Raw genomic sequence first — 19,191 nt, 5'->3', positions numbered from 1 at the left:
CCCGTTTTTGCCCGTAGGGTGGGTTTGCGTTTAGACGTACGATTTTGAGTTCGCGATTGAACGCTGGAATGACCAGTTCCTGCGCGCACTCCTAACCGCACACTTTTTTCGCCTTTACACGCACACTCTTGAAGGCGGTTCTGAAGTTGTTTACAGCTATCGCGCGCGCAAAAGCGTAAGTGTAAAGGGGCCTTAACACCACCTACAGAACAAGGCCTCCGCACGAAGCTTGTAACGTCACTGAAGAAGTCCATTTCTCCTATTGCTATTGGACATACGGCAAAAAAAGGTAAATATATCGAATGCGTCGGCCTGCTATATCCAATGGCAATAGATAAAATGGCCTTCTTAAGTCACGTCACAAGCTTCGTGCGGAGGCCTTGTTCTGTAGGCGGAGTTTGTCTTAACACGCTTTTATTTTCAATGTGGCAGTTATAATGCGGATCAGGAAAACTTTAAAAACCGTTTAAAGGCTAAAGGCTTTTGAATTACGAGCAAGTGTTGCTGGTAAACCCCCTCCCTCTACTTAAGAGGTTCTCAACCGGTGATCCGGGAAGCCCTCGGGGCTCCATGTGCACTTCCCAGGGCCTCCGCGGCCACTCAAGGATAATAAAATAAATCAATAAATTTGATAAACAAACAAAAAAAGAAGCCAAAAGGATACCGACGCCATGTAAATAATATACTGAAAAGGGCTTCGCGAATTAGAAAAGGTTGAGAACCGCTGCTCTACTTGAAAAGTCGTTTTCTACTTCATTTTATTTCAAAAATAATTGTTCACAATTAACATACTCAGTCATGGACAATCTCCAACGAATGTACCATCATGTGCGTCTTCAAGCTGGAGCTAACTGAGAATGATTTCTCGCAAAAGTTACACGCATATGGCATTTCTGTGGAGTGGACTCTTTTGTGCTCCTTGAAACTGGAGCTTTCCGTAAACTTTTCTTTGCAAATGCCACACTCGAATGAATTTTCTTCCATGTGAGACTTTCCATGATTATTCAAACCAGACCTGCGGGAAAATGTTTTACCGCACACTTCACAAGCATGGGGCTTTTCCCCAGTGTGAATCATTTCATGTCTCTTCAAATTGGAGTAGTGTTTAAAACGTTTGTTGCAAACTTCGCATTCATATGAGTTTTTTCCAGTATGACTTCTTTCGTGGTATTTCAATGAGGAGTTACGACGAAACTTTTTCTGGCAGAACACGCACTCGAATGGTTTTTCATCGGTGTGAATCTTTGCGTGACTGTTTAAACTAGATACACATATAAATTTCTTGCCGCAATGTTCACACTCATATGGTTTTTCTCCAGTGTGGATTCTTCGATGTCTAACTATTGCTGAAAAATCGTAAAATGTTTTACCGCAAACCTCACATTCATGCGGCCGTTCTCCTGTGTGGATTCTTTTATGAATTTTCAAGACGGAATCAAATGTAAACGTTTTATTGCACAACTCGCACTTATAAGGCTTTTCCCCGGTGTGGATTCTTCTGTGTTTTTTTAATCCATAGCTGTTCGAAAATTTTTTTGTACAAAACTCACATTGATACGGCTTTTCCACAGCATGGACTTTCTTGTGACTGTTCAGACCAGACATAAGCCCAAACTTCTTAGCGCAAATCACACACTCATATGGTTTTTCACCGTTCGTTATACTGGTATGGATTTTTTTATGACCATTTAAACTCGATTTGGTGCGAAACATTTTGCCGCAAGATCCACACTCATATGGTTTTTTACCAGTGTGGACTGTACTGTGATTAAGTAAATTATGTTTTTCTGCAAAACTTCTACCGCAAGACTCACATTTGTGCGGTTTTTCTCGAGTGTGCACTTTTTTGTGACGCTTTAACCCTGACTGTTCTGTGAACTTTTTACCACAAAACTCACATGCGTATGGTCTTTCTCCAGTATGCACTCTTTTGTGATTTTCTAAACCTATCTTTTGTCTAAATCTTTTACCACAAGTATCACACTCATACGGCCTTTCTCCAGTGTGAACCCTTTTGTGAATTGTCAAACTATGCGAAAACCCAAATCTTTTGCCACATACATCACAGCCATACGGTTTTTCTTTGGTGTGGACTCTTTTGTGCGAGCTCAAATCAAAGCCTCTCGCAAACTTCTTATCGCATAAGTCACATTCATGTGGTTTTTCTTTGGTGTGGACCACTTTGTGGTTAATTGAATTGGACAAGTCCGAAAATCTTTTGCCACAAAATTCGCACTCGTGCGGCTTTTCTTCTGCGTGTCTTCTTTCATGAATTTTCAAAATGCCCGCAGTCCCAAATCTTTTACCACATAAATCACATTCATGCGGTTTCTCTCCAGTGTGAACTCTTCTGTGTAAGCGTAATGAATAGCTCGTCGCGAACTTTTTATCGCATAAGTGACACCCATAAGGCTTATCTTTGGTGTGGACTATTCTGTGATTAATTAAATTGGACACATCCGGAAACCTTCTGTTGCAAAATTCGCACTCATATGGCTTCTCTCCAGTATGGCGCCTTTTATGGGGAATAAAACTCTCCTTATGCTTGAAGCGTTTACCGCAAACTTCACATTCATACGGTTTTTCTTCACTATGAACCTTCATGTGACGGTTCAAATTGGCCTTTTGCACAAACTTCTTGTTACAAATTAGGCACTCGAACTGCTTTTTCCCAGAATGGATTTTTTCTTGATTTGTAGTATCTGTTGCTGTTGTTGTGACAGTAGATAACTCTTCCATATCAATATCTTAAAAAATATCAGAAGATAGAATGAAATTTAAAGCAGAAAATGACCTTTTCTTACACAATATGTTTTCCGTTGACTGGATATTGTTCTATGAGCTGTAACGGTCCATTCACATTCGCAAAACTGAGAATTTTCTTCTGGAGGATTTGATGGCGATCTTTATTCGCCTGCAAGAAAAACGAAGTCATCATCATGAAAAGGGCCACCAAGTTACCACGAAGACATGCCAACACATTGACCTTGAAGCATTTCAGTAATGAGGAATCGTACACGACATTTAATTATGTGATTTAAGCATATGTAAAGTGAAATTGAGGGAGAGAGAGAGAGACAATGTAGGTAGGCCCCTACATGTCGTGTGAGAACAACAGCTGATCTGGTATTTCTAACAAATGAACCCTCGGACAATCCGAGGGGGCATCCGATCACGTGATCATCTCGTGCTCCAGTACAAAATGTACTGAGATTTTTTCACGTGACCAGCGCGCGTGCTTGATATGAGAGCCAATGTGCAAAACATAATAATGTCGAGGCTCTTCACCAGGCATCTTCGAGCCGTTGCTCGCGAGCACCATGGTGCTCCCTAAAGCACCCAGGGGGGCTCGATGCTCGTGTCCGATTCGGTGCTCGCGAGCACTTGGCCAACATTCCAATTAAACTCCTTGTACAAATTGCATTCAAGATTGAAATCATCCTAATGTCGTACATTTGTTTGTCAAGCATGCTATCAGGGTGCTCTTCTTTTCACGATGGGTGCAGGCAGTGCTCGCGACTATAAAAAGATTGAAGACCTCTGCTCTACACATTCACTTTCTTGAGCTAGTCGGCAATTTATAGTGCCTACTAACAAGAAATGGCCATCCTCTCTGACAAAGTACCGGAACAAATAATGGGAATCGCAAATCTTCCTCAGAAACTGACGCTTTCCATCAAGGTTCAAAACATGGACAAATCAGGTCTTCAACACTGGCAAACACGAAATGGCCCGTAATGTTCACCGATTTGTATGAACAGAATAAGAAGAATATGACCACAAAATGAGTCGAGACATTTTTCCAAAAGTAACTTCTTTTCTCATGGAAATTAATAGTTATTTTCATCTCTCGGTAATATTCGACTAATTTTCTCTAATTCTTTATACCGCGAAATTTTTGACAACGTGCGTTCCCAGTTAGCGGGCATTTATTCTGAATCATGCGAGATGTAGGAACCTGAGGATAGTCTAGCAAAGTGCCGACTTGGGCTATCCACTTTAGAAGCGGCCTCACGGTTGTTAGCGTGTTTTTTTTTTTAATTTTGATGCGTTCTATTCATCGGAATCACTTTCGCTCGAGCCATTGCTCTCATATGCTTACAACAGCGTGGTTGTTTTGATAAAATATGTAAGATATGTTAGTCGACTGCGTAAAAATGTCTGCATTCTGAGTCGTTGTTGCCTTAGCATTTCTGAAATGTCAAGAGAACATTGCAAATTATACTGAAATGATTTCAAGTTTTTGAAATGTTAATTATCTAACAGTGTAATTTCATTAATTAAGTTCATAAATAAATTAACTAATCAGGTTTCTTAGGGCTTGTGTTAACTAAGGAAAAAGAAGTATTCGTGAGTACTGTATGCACTATAGACCACTCTTTTGGTCAATCACCGATATGGTCTCTCGATCACTCTTGTGGTCGTTCACCATGTGTACAAATTCTATAGATCACTCTTGTGGTCGTTCACCATGTGTACAAATTCTATAGATCACTCTTGTCTTGTGGTCGTTCACCATGTGTACAAATTCTATAGATAACTCTTGTGGTCGTTCACCATGTGTACAAATTCTATAGATCACTCTTGTGGTCGTTCACCATGTGTACAAATTCTATAGATCACTCTTGTGGTCGTTCACCACGTGTACAAATTCTATAGATCACTCTTGTGGTCGTTCACCATGTGTACAAATTCTATAGATCACTCTTGTCTTGTGGTCGTTCACCATGTGTACAAATTCTATAGATAACTCTTGTGGTCGTTCACCATGTGTACAAATTCTATAGATCACTCTTGTGGTCGTTCACCATGTGTACAAATTCTATAGATCACTCTTGTGGTCGTTCACCATGTGTACAAATTCTATAGATCACTTTTGTGGTCGTTCACCATGTGTACAAATTCTATAGATCACTCTTTTGGTGGTCACTTCCAAGCTTGCACACCGTAGAAGAGATATAGCAGTATACTTTCTCGAAGTTTCTCTCCTCCTATACCTCTTCTAAGTTATACTCTCTAGGCCATTCTTGTAGTCGGTTACTGACCTGGTCTTACGCTCCAGATCACTCTTTTGGTTGCTCACACGAGCTGTAGGTCATTCAAATGCTTGTAGAAGGCCGGTGCAAGCATGTGACTCTTTTTGGGCGTTCTCATGCTTACTTCCTAAGTCACACTTTTGCACGTTCTCACGCTCACTCTTTTGATCACTCATTCACCTGGTCTCTCGCTCTCTATGTCATTCTTATAATTCTTGACATACTTGCACACGCTCCAGGCCACTCTTTTTGCCGCTCCAACGCTCACTCTCAAGGTCACTCTTTTGATCAATAGCTCACAGATGTGGTCCCACATTCTATAGATTTGTCTTTTGGTCACTCCCATTCTTCCACACAAAATGAACAAACTTCCACATTTCTAGATCACTTAAGTGACCCGCATTGCAGTTCGGTATCACCTAAGTCATCTACGACACATTCTAAGATCAATTGAGTGACCCGCAGCATATTTACAGATCACATGAGTGACTTGCGGCAAAGTTCCAAAGAACTTAAGCGGACAGCGTTTCGTTTTCAGATCAATTTAGTGACTCGCGCCACAGTTTCAGATCGCTTGAGTGTACCAGAGCATATTTGAAGATCACCACGGCACAGCTCTATAGCATTTAAGCGACTTGCGGCACACAGTTTCAGATCACTAAAGTATCGCGACCCATTCCCAAATCTCTTAAATGACCCGTGACATATTTTCAGATCACCAAGGAGCATCATAACTCACTCTGAATAACCCACAGCATACTCGGCAGGTCACTCAAGTGACCTGTGGCATGTTTACAGACCACTCGAGTAGCCTTCGGCACATTTACAGCTCTCAAGTAACCTTCGGCGTTGTTCCAGATCACATGATGAACTGACCTGCGACACGTTTCTAAATCAATGAAGCGGCCCGTATTCTCCTTAGGCTTCAATGCACTGTCAGCTTGACGTCATCATCGAAGAACGAATGAGAAACGCGAAACGTGCACCAACATTGACTGCAGGAGGGGCCAGGAAACGGGAAACGAATCACTGAAGAGATGAATTACATCATCCGTCAGGTGGAGCATAAAACTGGATTTTTTGAATCTCGCTTTTTTAGTGACGTCACTAGATTCGTCATATGACCTCTGCTAATGAGAAAGTGATGCAAAATTGCTTTGGTTATGAATTGTTTATTGGAGTAATATTTCTAAACATTGCAAATTTTTTTGAGCTCGAATATCGTCCATTGCCAAGACATTTATTTTAATTTTTTTTAATAAAGTAGCTAGTTCATTTTTGACAATTTTTTCTTTCAGACCTCATGCAAGAAATGCTAAATTTATGACAAATTGATTTTTTGCAAAGAAAATGCCGGAACTGAATCATCAAAAATGTCATTCTTTTGTAGTCGTAATTACCGTAATGTAATTTCTGAATTTGGGAAGATAATTTTATTAGTTGATTTGAAAAATAGCTAGTCAAGTTGGTTTAGTTGAAAATACGTGAAAAACCGGGACATTTTTGCAAAAAGGTCGGGACAGCCAGAAAATAAAAAGGAAACGGGACTGACTGTCCTGGCAAATATGGGACGTATGGTCACCCTAGTTATTACAAAATCACCCCCCCTTTCCCCCCCTGCCCTCCCAACAACGAGCTCTAGCAACGCCCCTTTCCGTGATACAATATCACGATAGAAACAATGAAAATTCGGAAATCATTTTAAAAATAGGGAAAGAAACAATTCCAAAAACACTGAAAATTAACAAACATTCAAATAATTTGTGGAATGAAACAAAAAAAAAGAAACGATGAAAATTCGGGAATATTTTAGAAATTAGTGAAAGAAACAGTAACAGTGAAAATTCAGAAACAATTTCAGAATTAATGAAAAAATAATTTCAGGAACAATAGAAATTCAAAAAATATTCAATATTCAAAAGAAATTCAATAGAAAATCTAAAAATTAGTGAAAGGGGGATCATGTTCTTACTGATGAAAAGTGCCGGCATTTAAATGGGGTACGTATGTTCAACTAAGAGTTAAATTGATTATGAAAATATATATATTTTTTAACAATATATAAAATACAATCAGAAACGTATTTACGGTGTGGAGCCTCAGTGCGAGCGGCAGAAAATATTAGGAATGACTGGTTGAGAAAATTAGTAAAATGGGAGCAAGGCAATGAAATTTTATGGCCTTATTCAATAAAACCATGATTCCTCCCCTGCCTTGTCAGTGAGTGACCAAACGAAGGACCTAGAGAGTGTGCGAGCATCTGAATGAATAAAAGAGAGACCAGGGATCAGATCAGCGAGTGGCCAAAAGAGAAAAATAAACAGTTGGCAAGCACAAGAGTGACTAACACAGTGTGCAAACTCATGAGTAATTAAGGCAGTGTTCAGTCATCAAGCACGTGACTGACCGAAACCCAAAGAGTGAGTAATCCGGTCAATAAATGACCTAAAAAAACAATCTAAAGTGTACGCGCAAGCATTATAATGACCAAAAGATTGACTTATAAAGCGATGGACCAAGCGAGTGGTCAAAGGAGTGGCATAGAGAGCAATGGATCATGTGAGTGAGTGGCATAGAGAGCAATGGATCACGCAAAAGAGTGGCATAGAGAGCAATGGATCATGTCAGTGAGAGGCCAAAAGAGTGGCATAGAGAGCAATGGATCATGTCAGTGAGAGGCCAAAAGAGTGGCATAGAGAGCAATGGATCATGTCAGTGAGAGGCCAAAACAGTGGCATAGAGAGCAATGGATCATGTTAGTGAGAGGCCAAAACAGTGGCATAGAGAGCAATGGATCATGTCAGTGAGAGGCCAAAACAGTGGCATAGAGAGCAATGGATCATGTTAGTGAGAGGCCAAAACAGTGGCATAGAGAGCAATGGATCATGTCAGTGAGTGGCCAACACAGTGGCATAGAGAGCAATGGATCACGCGAAAGAGAGGCATAGAGAGCAATGGATCATGTAAGTGCGAGGCCAAAAGAGTGGCATAGAGAGCAATGGATCATGTAAGAGAGAAGCCAAAAGAGTGGCATAGAGAGCAATGGATCATGTAAGTGCGAGGCCAAAAGAGTGGCATAGAGAGCAATGGATCATGTAAGAGAGAAGCCAAAAGAGTGGCATAGAGAGCAATGGATCATGTCAGTGAGAGGCCAAAAGAGTGGCATAGAGAGCAATGGATCATGTCAGTGAGTGGCCAAAAGAGTGGCATAGAGAGCAATGGATCATGTCAGTGAGTGGCCAAAAGAGTGGCATAGAGAGCAATGGATCATATCAGCGAGTGGCCTAGAAAGCAATGGATCATATCAGTGAGGGAACGAAAGAGGGACCTAAAGAATGTAGGCCAGAATAATGTGTGACAAAAAAGGGGTAATTTAGAGCGTGTGCAGACCCCCAAGCAGAATGTGCCGAAATCTGCGACGTACGTCGCAGAAAAATTACCGTTACTGCATAACAATTAGGAAGAATTTTAAGAAAAAGTGCAAAAAACACTATTACATGTATGGGGATTTTTACCGCAGAACATTTCCAGTTAGTCAGCCAAGAGCTCGTTGCAGAACAATGCTAACACATTCTGCTTTGAGGGCTGAGACTACACTCAACAAGGGCCCTCCAACCAATCAATATTCAAAGTTTCAACATAATGCTTGAGATATTTTTCAGTGCGAAGTTATTTAAATTTGATTTTATTTAACTTATATACGCCCGTAATCAGGGGACGGATCTATGGGTCTATCAAGCAACATGGGATAATTCATGAAATTTTTGGAACTTCTATATAATATTGCAACAACAACTTCAAGAAAACTTCGACCAAAAAAAAAAACGGATAAAACCGAGACATTTTTCAAATAAGTCGGGATAGGGAAAAATACTGAAAAACGGGACGGTGCTGCAAAATGCAGGACATATGGTCACACGCGGTAGGTTTTGTCACGAACTCAACTAAAGTCGCAGAAAAGGAAATTCCAGTGAATCAAAAAAAAAAACAAAAAAAACATGGCAAATATGTGAAAGGGGCCGTTCAAGTATTAGCAAAAGTCATCAAAACTATAACCACCCCCCTCTCCCCGCAACTCTCTTGTCACCAAAATTTCGGCATCAGCTCGGCCCCTCTGAATCCTAACGCATATTGGTGGGATCAGAGACATACACGGGGGGCATAAGGGACTCGTGACCCCCAGACGATCAAAAATTTATTTTTTTTAATTTAAAATTTCGGAAGATAATACCTTTATATGCTATAATCAATTTCTGTTAGTCTCAATGTTATTTGAAGGCTATGAACTCAAAATTTATCTTTATTAAATTCATTGCGACCCCCACCCTCTAAGCCATATAATCATAAATCGCATAAAGGCCTTTGGCCCGTGGACCAAATATGGCCCTGGGAGTTATCTGATGCGGCCTGCCCACCTCAAGCCTAATTTTGTAAAAATGAACCAAGCGGCACATTTACAGATCGCTGTAGTGTCCCGTGGTACAATTCCAGAACATTCAAGCGTCCCGTGGCACATTTTGAGATCACTTAAATGACCCGCAACACAGTTCCAGAACACTTAAGCGATCCGTGACACATTTATAGATTCCTTGAGTGACATGTGACGTAGTTTTAGAGCACTTAAGTGGCGCCCAGTGCGGTTCTACATCACTCAAGTTACCCGCGGCACATTCTCAGATTATTTAAGTGATCCGCGGCATATAATTACGGATCACTTGAGTGATGCGAGGTGCAGTTCCAGAGCACTTAAGCGGCTAGGATACATTTCCAGATCACTTGGATCCACGAAACATTTAGAGATCACTGAAGTGGCTCTGTAGGGCACTTATCAATGGGGGGGAGGTGTTACTTCAAGTGCCCACAAACTATGGAAAGGTTTTTCTCGTTTTTGGCGCACCGAGTAAGCTGTCGGTACAGCCAGAAAATCAGAAAAAACCGGGACTGTCCTGGCAAATACTGGACGTATGGCCACCCTTGAAAATCACACCCCCCCCCCCTCCCAACAGCGAGCTCTAGATACGCCCCTTTCAGTGATACAATATCACGATAGAAACAATGAAAATTCGGAAACAATTTTGAAAATAGGCAAAGAAATAATTCCAAAAACACTGAAAATTAACAAATATTCAAATAATTGGTGGAATGAAACAAAAAAAAAAGATAAAACAATGAAAATCCGGGAGTATTTTAAGAATTAGAGAAAGAAACAATTTCGGGAACAGTGAAAATTCAGAAACAATTTCAGAGAATTAATGAAAAAATAATTTCAGTGACAATGAAAAATCCAGATATAATTTCAGAACCAATGAATCGGTTTCGGTAACAATAGAAATTCAAAAACAATCTAAAAATTAGTGAAAGGAACAATTTCAGAAATAATGAAAATCCAGAAACGATTTCCGGATCAATGAAAGTTCAAAAAAAAAATTCAGAATTAATGAAAGAAACATTTCCGGGAACAATGAAAATTAGTTCCGGAATTAGTGAAAATAAACAATTTTTGGATCAATGAAAACTCATAAATAATTTAAGAAGTAATGAAACAATTTAAGAAGTAATGAAACAATTTAAGAAGTAATGAAACAATTTAAGAAGTAATGAAACAATTTAAGTAGTGAAAGACCAATTTCAGAAACAATGAAAATTCAGAAAGAATCTGAGGATGAAAATTTAGAAATAATCTAAAAATCGAAATTTAGAACATGGAAGAAATAACTTGAAAGAAGCAACAATGGAAATTCAGAAACAATTCGAGAGTTAGCGAAATCAAGAATTTTAGGAAAAGCGACGATTCAGAAATAATTCCTGGAACATTGAATATTCAGAAGCAATTAAAAAATTGGTTATGACGTCCGCTTCTCCCTCATTTGCATCAAATCCTATAACCAAACGATAAAGCAGTTTTTCATGATTTGAGGCACCATTTTATATGGCAATTCATAGATGGCAGCACATGCGAAGTAGAAAGCTTGGAAGGAATATGTTAGAAAAAGAAGAAATTTCACCATTTTTGTTTTTTGATAGAAAAAATGAAGAGACTCACCTTCAACGTATGAAGTTGGCAGCGTCTTAAAACGATCAATAAACACGTTAATTATGATGTCAATTAGATGTCAATTCAATCCACCGATGTCTAATGGGAAGCTAAAAATTAATGTACCGCTAACCGCGGGATAACCCGCTCGAGCGATGTTAATGTATCCTTGTATCAAATCCCTTTGGATTACTAGTGCGTGTGCGCAAGAAGTCGCGCGCTTCGCAACTAAGGTATAAAAAGACCATACGTCCCATATTTCCCGGGACAGAATCGGTTTTTCTGATCGTCTGAATGTGACCATACGTCCCGTATTTTTTTTTTTTTTTTTTTTGGCCTCCCGATTTTTTCACGTGACACCTACTTGAATTTTCATTCTTTATTGAAGTCAAACATTGAAATCATTTTTCAACTCATAAATTATATTATGATAGTTACATATTAACACATTTGTCTTGGTGAACGTTTTATCTCGTGGAATTCATTTTGATCCACTGCAATTTGCAGCAATGTTTCATTTTCCGCCATATTGTTTTTCACAGTGATTTCAGAAATATTTAGCAACTTTGTTCAGTTTTGGTAATAATTGGCGATGTCCCGTATTTTCCTGTGTTTGGAATCCCAATTTCCCGCATTTCTCGAGGAAATATGGTCAGCATAGGTCGTCCCGATTTTTCACGTACTTTCACCGAAGCCAACTCGACTTTTTATTCTTCAGCCGCGGACACTGAAAGGAATTCGTTACCATTATGAAATACTGCTACTTACTTGCTTATGTTACTTGAGTAACATCACTTCATGAAACTTTCAGCTTGCTGTTCAGAAGTCTTAAAAATCGTGGTACGTAGCAGACTAATTTTTTGAGAAGAAACTTTTTACCTAAGGATTTTATTTTGTATATAAATATTGTAGAACAGTGTTTTCTCAACTTTTTTGAACCCAAGAACCAGTAAAATGTCTGAAACAATTCGACGGATCACTTGCATCCCGCATTACGGAAGCATTTCTGTATTTTTAGTGGTTCTGATTTTCTTTTTTATACATACTTTTTATACGTTTTTTCAATGACGTTTATTTGAATTTATAATGTTCACTAAATTTTTCGTTAATAAACAGCGTTTTTATAACTTACTAGTTATAATACCCGGTGCTGCTCGGTTTTCTTTCAATTGCTGGGAGAATTGAAAACGTGACAAACCTTATAAAGGCATATATAAACTATAATACATATACTGACATGATTTAAAGAAGTGACACACCATTGTAAAAGCATTTGCATGTCTGAAACGCATTGGTAGGAAACCACGATAACCAAAGTAAACATCCCGAAAGTGGTTGTTGAGGCCGATAACCCCGCATCAAGTCGGGGTACATAAATATGTATATATTCCAATCCATTTGGTATATATATGCAAAATTTGGCAACGATAGATCTAAAAATGTAGATTTGTATAGAGAACGCACACACATAGAAAATCAATTTTAAATATAGATGATAATTTTTGGTATAAATACAGATATTCATCTCACATTGTAAAGTTAAACTGCTTTTCCTCAATTTTTCAGCAATTGGGGATTTTACTGACGTATGACAGTTTTTAAAGACATTTAGCGACGTCCCGTATTTTACAATAATCGAGTCATTTCAATGTTTCCCCCCGTCAAATTTTTTGTTTACTTCGATTTATAGCAACGTTTTATTTCCCCACTTTTAACCTCTTTCTCGCAGTAATTAGAAAATTTGTCATAAATTACATTTTTGGGCTGCAAATTAGTGATATCCCGTATTGCAATTTCTTTGATGAATCTGAGTATGAAACTACAATTTTTATTTGTGAATCCATATGGATATTACTATAATATAAATTACAACAATTGAATAGTTTTCCATTCAGTTAGAATTGAATTGCCTGCGGATCACTTACACCATCTCCGCGGACCATAGGTAGAGAAATGATGCTGTAGCATGTTTGAACTTGGAAAAACACTTTGTTAGATGAGAGCGTTTGTAGACAGGACCGTCTTAAGAATATCATTGGGCCCCGAGCCAACTGATTTTCCCGAGGCTCTGGAAAATTACTCTCGAAAATTTCCAGATCTGATTTTTGTGAGGCCCGAGTGAGCCCATGTGTCCCAAAAGACGCAATGGGAACTATTCGGCGTAGAAAAATTTTTTGCATCAAAAAATATGTTGAAAGCTTCCTTCAGAATCGACATAAGTTGGAAACTAACCTTTTACAATAAACATACTCATTCATGGACATTCTCATGCGAGTGTATCATCATGTGTGTCTTCAAGCTAGAGCTAACTGAAAACGATTTCCCGCAATTTTCACACGCATATGGAATTTCTATGGGGTGGATTCTTTTGTGGTCCTTGAAACTGGAGCTTTCCGTAAACTTTTCTTTGCAAATGTTACACTCGTGTAAATTTTCATTGGTGTGGAATTTTGCGTGACTACCTGAATCAGACTTGCAAGGGGAAGTTTCACCGCAAACTTCACAAACATGGGGCTTTTCACCAGGGTGAACTATTTTATGTCTGTTCAAATCAAAGTTCTCCTTAAAACGTTGGTTGCGAACTTCACATTCATGTGAGTTTTTTTCACCATCACTCCTTTCGTGGTATTTCAATGAGGAGTTACGGCGAAACTTCTTGTGGCAGAGAGAACTCGCACTCGAATGGATTTTCTCCGGTGTGCATCTTTCTCTCTGTGACTGTTTAAATCAGATTTACATGTGAATCTCCTACCGCAATGGTCACACTCATAGGGGTTTTCTCCATTGTGTAGTCTCCTGTGTCTAATTATATGAGACATATCGTAAAACGTCTTACCGCAAACCTCACATTCATGCGGCCGTTCTGCCTGGCAAAAACTGAGTGTCTCTTCTTTTGTTCACTGCGACCGGGGGGGAAGGGCATGGCGTCGTCACGAAAAGAAGCCCAAAGATGCATGGGGGGGGGGGGGGGTTGAAAATTCGAAAGCAATGATATTGCAACCGAAATAAAAAAAATACACTCTATGAAGAATAGGTGCCAGAACGTAAAGGGATTTTGTAAGGGAACTGAGCCGCCGCCGCCGCCCCCCCCCCCCACGCCCCGAGTATAATTACTGAAAAAACCAATGCAATGCATCCTCTCTCTCCTTCGTAAACGCTTGAGTCCCGTATATCCGGGAGAACCAATAAATTTCAGCACCCCCCCCCCCCAATGTTTTCTTGAAAAATATTGGGAAAAAACAGTACATTCTAAATGTCCATTCATAATAGATCTTGAGGGCCGATGCCGAAGCATTTTTCGAGCCTCTTTACAACAAAATTTGACTGGGGGTGGGAGTAGAACATAGAATCAAATAAACGACAAGTGAATTATAATATTGATTTAAAAAAAAATGAAATAAAAAATGAATGACAATTTTTCAAAGGTTCAGAAGCCTCTCGACCAGAACCAAGAACCTCGACTCCTCAAGAACTTCAGAAGATTATGTTGATTTTATAGTTGATTGTTTATTGTATATTATGATCCGCCGTTGTCGAGTGTTGATTATATGAAAAAAAAAAATTCCACCATACACATACACCGGTCCTCCGGGTACGCTTCGATATCTCTGAGTTTGAGTTGTGAAGCGGGGTGTGTCCGGTCTTCAAAGGTCTAAGGCGTAAGTCCAAGCCATAGGCGTAAACTTGTATGTGGCCCACGGGCCCAGGCCTCTCCAATAACTTTGGAGGACCGGCTCAGCGCCCCCCCCCCCCAAAAAAAAAAAAATTCGCGTGCATACGTTTCCCATATTTGTGTCGGAAAAACACTTTATGATTAGTAAAATTGCCCCCAAAAAAAAGTTTAGTAAAAAAAATCTCAAAATTTTATTTCAATACTTTTTTAAAATCGCAATCGAGTTGTCGTTGGCCTTTTTTTGTAGCAATTTGTAGTATTTCTCACAGTCAACGACGACACTCGATTTCCAATTATCATTCTCCCTTGATGCCCCAAAGGCATGCATCTCTGGATGACATCTGGAGACGATATGGGGTAGGTGATTTGACCCTTTCTTGTTCCCACTGTCGGAAAAACTCAGAAGCATCTCTTCTTTTGTTTGAACGTGACCCTTGGGGAAAGAAACTTCCAGACGATGCAGCAGGAGGAAAAGAAAGGTTAAAAAATGGACCGATGATGATTGAAACCGAAACAAGTACACTCCGAGAGTCATATTTTACTTATCGAGTTCGAGAGCCCGGGCCGAAACATTTTTAACAAAATACTGCATGACTAATAACACCGAGACAAACAATAGCTAAATGAAATGCAGCGAAACCTCGATATAACGACTGCGGACGAAGAAAAAAATATCGTTGCAGAGGGATTATTGTTATATCGAAAGGCAACATTATCATCACATGCCTTGAAATTTCTGTTGCTGTTGGCATATTTTCTGAATCATGTTGTTAGTACCACCAAAAAAATGCGCTTTTCAGTATTTATTCACCGCAAAAATAATTTAATTGATTAATAAAATTCATTTGGATGTATTGCCCCCATAAAGAGCTTAATCGCAATACGCCGGCATCCTCACATCCTGTCGGAGGGCGCCAAGACTGAGATCTTTGGCGAGCCCTAGCCAGACTGATTCTCATGGGCCCCTATATAGTAAATTTACTGCGTGAAAAGTAAAAAAAAGACAAGAATCATCGCGGGATGGAGCCTTGTCAGCCCCACCAATGTGGGGGGGGGGGCATGCTGAAGCACCCACATGAAGAAAACATTGAAGGGGGCTGAAAGTTGCTGGTCGTCCCGAATATACGGGACTTGAGCGCGTACGCAGGAAAGAGAGGGTGCCATGGTCCCCACATCTTGGTGAAGAGCCCGAGGCTGGAATATTTGTCGGGTCCCCCGAACCAGATTTTTCAAGGAATTTTTACTAACCGAAACGGCGACCCAGTCCATATTTAGAAATTCTTCGCCGTTTCGGTTAGAAAGTAAGTAAAGCCCCCTATACTGAATTTATAGCATGAAAAATAAAAAAATAATAATTTTCCCGGGCCCTGCCAGCCCTATGTGGGACCATGTGGGAGCCATGGAGGTTGCATTGCATTGTTTTTCAGAAATTATTGGGGCGGGGGGGCTCAGTTCCCTCATAAAATTTATTGGGAGGGCCTCCTCAAATGGCTCCGTCGGCCCACGGAACAGGAAAAATAAATTTCAAATAAATTAAGTCGTATTTGAATATCAGTATTTCATGAGTCATTGCAGAAAAATAACGTGCGGCGTGTAAAACGCTGTGATGTTTTTACAAAAAATTTTGGCCCTGGGCTGCAATTTTGGGAGGACAGCAAATTTTAGGGGAAACAAAAACTATCTTTCAAAGTCATCGATTTTGACAGTGAAGGTGATGTAAAACTACATTTGTTTCAGCCCTGCTGAGTCCTGTCAGCCCCACCCTTGTGAGGGCCATGATTGAATAAGGGAAGAATGAAAAATCCGCGTTTGCCGTCTGTGCATATTGTATTCCTCCCCCCCCCCCCCCGAAACTATTGCTTGTCTTTAGCCACAGGGGCAATGGCTAAAATTGGCTAAATCCGATAGAGCCAAAGGTTCACGTGTTGCTTTTGAAAGAGAAAGTACCGACAACGACATTCAAAGCACAAAGAAAGTGTTCATATCGAAACTTGCGGCCTTGTCCACGACACGCAGCCTACCACAATTTTTTCCCACAGAAATAGAAACCAAAGATATTTTGAATTAAAACCATTAAATTCTTTAAAAAAGGGCTATGGCTAGAGGAGAGGGGTCATTTTCAAAAAAATTCATTAAAACGACTTTCACATTTATACGACGTCTTGACCAGTACGAGCGTGTAGACCTCGTTTATACGACGCGTCGTATAAACGAGGTTTCGTTATATTGATACTGAGTCCCCCCCCCCCCAACATTTTGAATAACTTTACGCCTATGACCACTAGTTACACTCGTATGGAATTTTTTTTATGACCATTCAAACTAGATTTAGTGGTAAAAGTTTTACCGCAAAATTCACACTCAAATGGAGTCCTTCAGATTTTTTATGACAGCATTATTGAAATCGATCACTTGTTTGAATTCTTGCAGCTTGTTGGTTACGAAGTCCTTGAGCTCGGTGTTTTGTTGCATAATCCTTTCCGAAAGAAATCCGAAATATTCGTGGAATCACTGCCGCCACCGAAAGGACCCTTGGGAGAGGACGTACACGCTACACAAGTTCATTTCCTCAGTTTTTCCTGCAAAAATTCACGTACAGCGATTACCGCTGAAACCGTCACACGTGAAACGGAAACTTCGTTGGCACACGGTGCATTTGAGTGAATCAGAAACCTCAACTGAATCCGAGAGCGTGTTACAGATTCGGTATGATTAAACGATGTTAAATTAGATGACAGGAGGTTAAACACTTACATAAATTAATTCATCGACAATTGTCTGAACCTGTTAATAAAAAATTAGCCACCAAACTTCGTGTAAAATTATTAAAAATTAAGAAAAATTACGGAGCGACAAGTAAACAACCGATGCCGTTAGCTGTGGCCACTCACTCACTCACTCACTTAATCTGAATGAAATAATTTAATTCTCTTAATAAAATACTAAATATTTTGTGTTATGTGTAGAATTTATTTTATAATATTTCGTAATCATAATATTTGATAATTTTTTTTCTAGATCATTATTATTTTTGATAGTAGTATAATGATATTTATTTGAAGTATCTATATGTATAAAAATTGATTTTCTATCTGTGTGTGTGTGTGTGTGTGTGTGTGTGTGTTCTCTATACAAATCTACAATTTTAGATCGATCGTAGCCAAATTTTGCATATATACCAAATGGGACCCGACTTGAACGATAGGCTACTTTAAAATTTCGTCAGCCCAGGGCAAATGCCCCAAACGGGCAAAACACTGTCCGGCAACAATGGTTTTTGGGCCTCAACAATCACTTTCCGAACGTTTACTTTGGTTACCGTGGTTCCCTAGCAATGCGTTTCAGACGTGTATATGCCTTTACAACGGTTTGTCACTTCTTTAATCCTGTTAGTATATATATAATAGTTTATGCCTTTATAATGGTTTGCCATATTTTCAATATACTCTCAGTAATGAGGCTTTTTGAATAGACGTCATAATCATCGTCAGCATCGCTTTGAGAGTCAGGAAAAGGGTGATCCTCATTGAAATCAGTGCTAAAATTGTCGATTTTACTGTAGAAATGCGGAAATTAGTGGGATTTTCCGCCCCATCAATAATTTTAAAAATTGTATTGAATTCTCGATTTTTGAAATATTCAGTTCGCTTAGAGATATACGAAGCCCAGGAGATTAAATACGAAGTAATTAGCCAAACCTATACTTTTGAGTTGGATATTCGAGCAATATCATTGATTTCATTTATATCTTCTCAAGTACGAAAATGAATGTCTCCATATTGTCTCTTTTGATATTTATTTGCATAAATTCATGCGGGTTAGGATATTTTAAAATTAGTTATGAGCCCGTGAAAAGTGCATCGAAAAAATTCCACAGCTTTAACTAAGGATTTTTGGAAGCTGAAACAGACAGATGGATAACTTGAAGTTCAGGAGGGGAGGGGGGGGGGAATCGAAATACCTAGCGCCCCTTAAAAAAGAAAAATATATATTCGTTTCTACGTTTCTGCGTAAATCTATATTTGTTTATTTCATGAATCGCGCAGGTCGCCATATTGGTTAACTTGGACACGGTTTGCATGTCCCTCAAAGAAAGAGAGAGATATCACGTGATCCAAAAAAGCCTCATTCAAGAAAACCCGTGCAGCGCCGGGTATTATAGCTAGTAAGTTATATATTTATTTGAAGTATAAGTTATATATTCACTTAAATAATTAAATTATAAATACGAAATTATAAAAATTAAAAATGTTCCCCTATTTCTATCTTCAAGAAGAAAATAAAACTTTTCGTATGAATTTAATTTTTGAATTTAAAGAATCACAGTTTTGAAACTGAAATTGCACTCAAACCAATAAAATTATCAAAATTGAAATAAGTTTAATCTAAAAAGTTTCTTTGTATTAAATTTTATTGCATCTAAAACCTAAGTTATGTCTCAGAGAGTT

At 39.1% G+C, this 19,191-nt stretch overlaps 1 protein-coding gene across 1 annotated transcript; it reads right to left on the bottom strand.

Moving 5' to 3' along the window:
* Nucleotides 1-758: 758 nt before the first annotated feature.
* LOC149068355 (uncharacterized) lies at nucleotides 759-11,267 on the bottom strand. The gene is made up of 2 exons (XM_089251549.1): nucleotides 11,080-11,267; nucleotides 759-2,914 (listed from the first exon to the last, which is right to left on the bottom strand). The coding sequence occupies exon 2, from the start codon at nucleotides 2,737-2,739 to the stop codon at nucleotides 793-795; it is 1,947 nt and encodes a 648-aa protein (XP_089107675.1). The 5' UTR covers nucleotides 2,740-2,914; nucleotides 11,080-11,267; the 3' UTR covers nucleotides 759-792.
* Between the last annotated feature and the right edge of the window lie 7,924 nt (nucleotides 11,268-19,191).

This window comes from Pholcus phalangioides, unplaced genomic scaffold (assembly GCF_987345545.1).
Source record: "Pholcus phalangioides strain wild (caught in Gottingen) unplaced genomic scaffold, Ppha-v1.0 ptg000027l_1, whole genome shotgun sequence".
NCBI classification, from domain to species: Eukaryota; Metazoa; Arthropoda; class Arachnida; order Araneae; family Pholcidae; genus Pholcus; species Pholcus phalangioides.
This window is presented reverse-complemented; position numbering and strand designations above follow the sequence as displayed.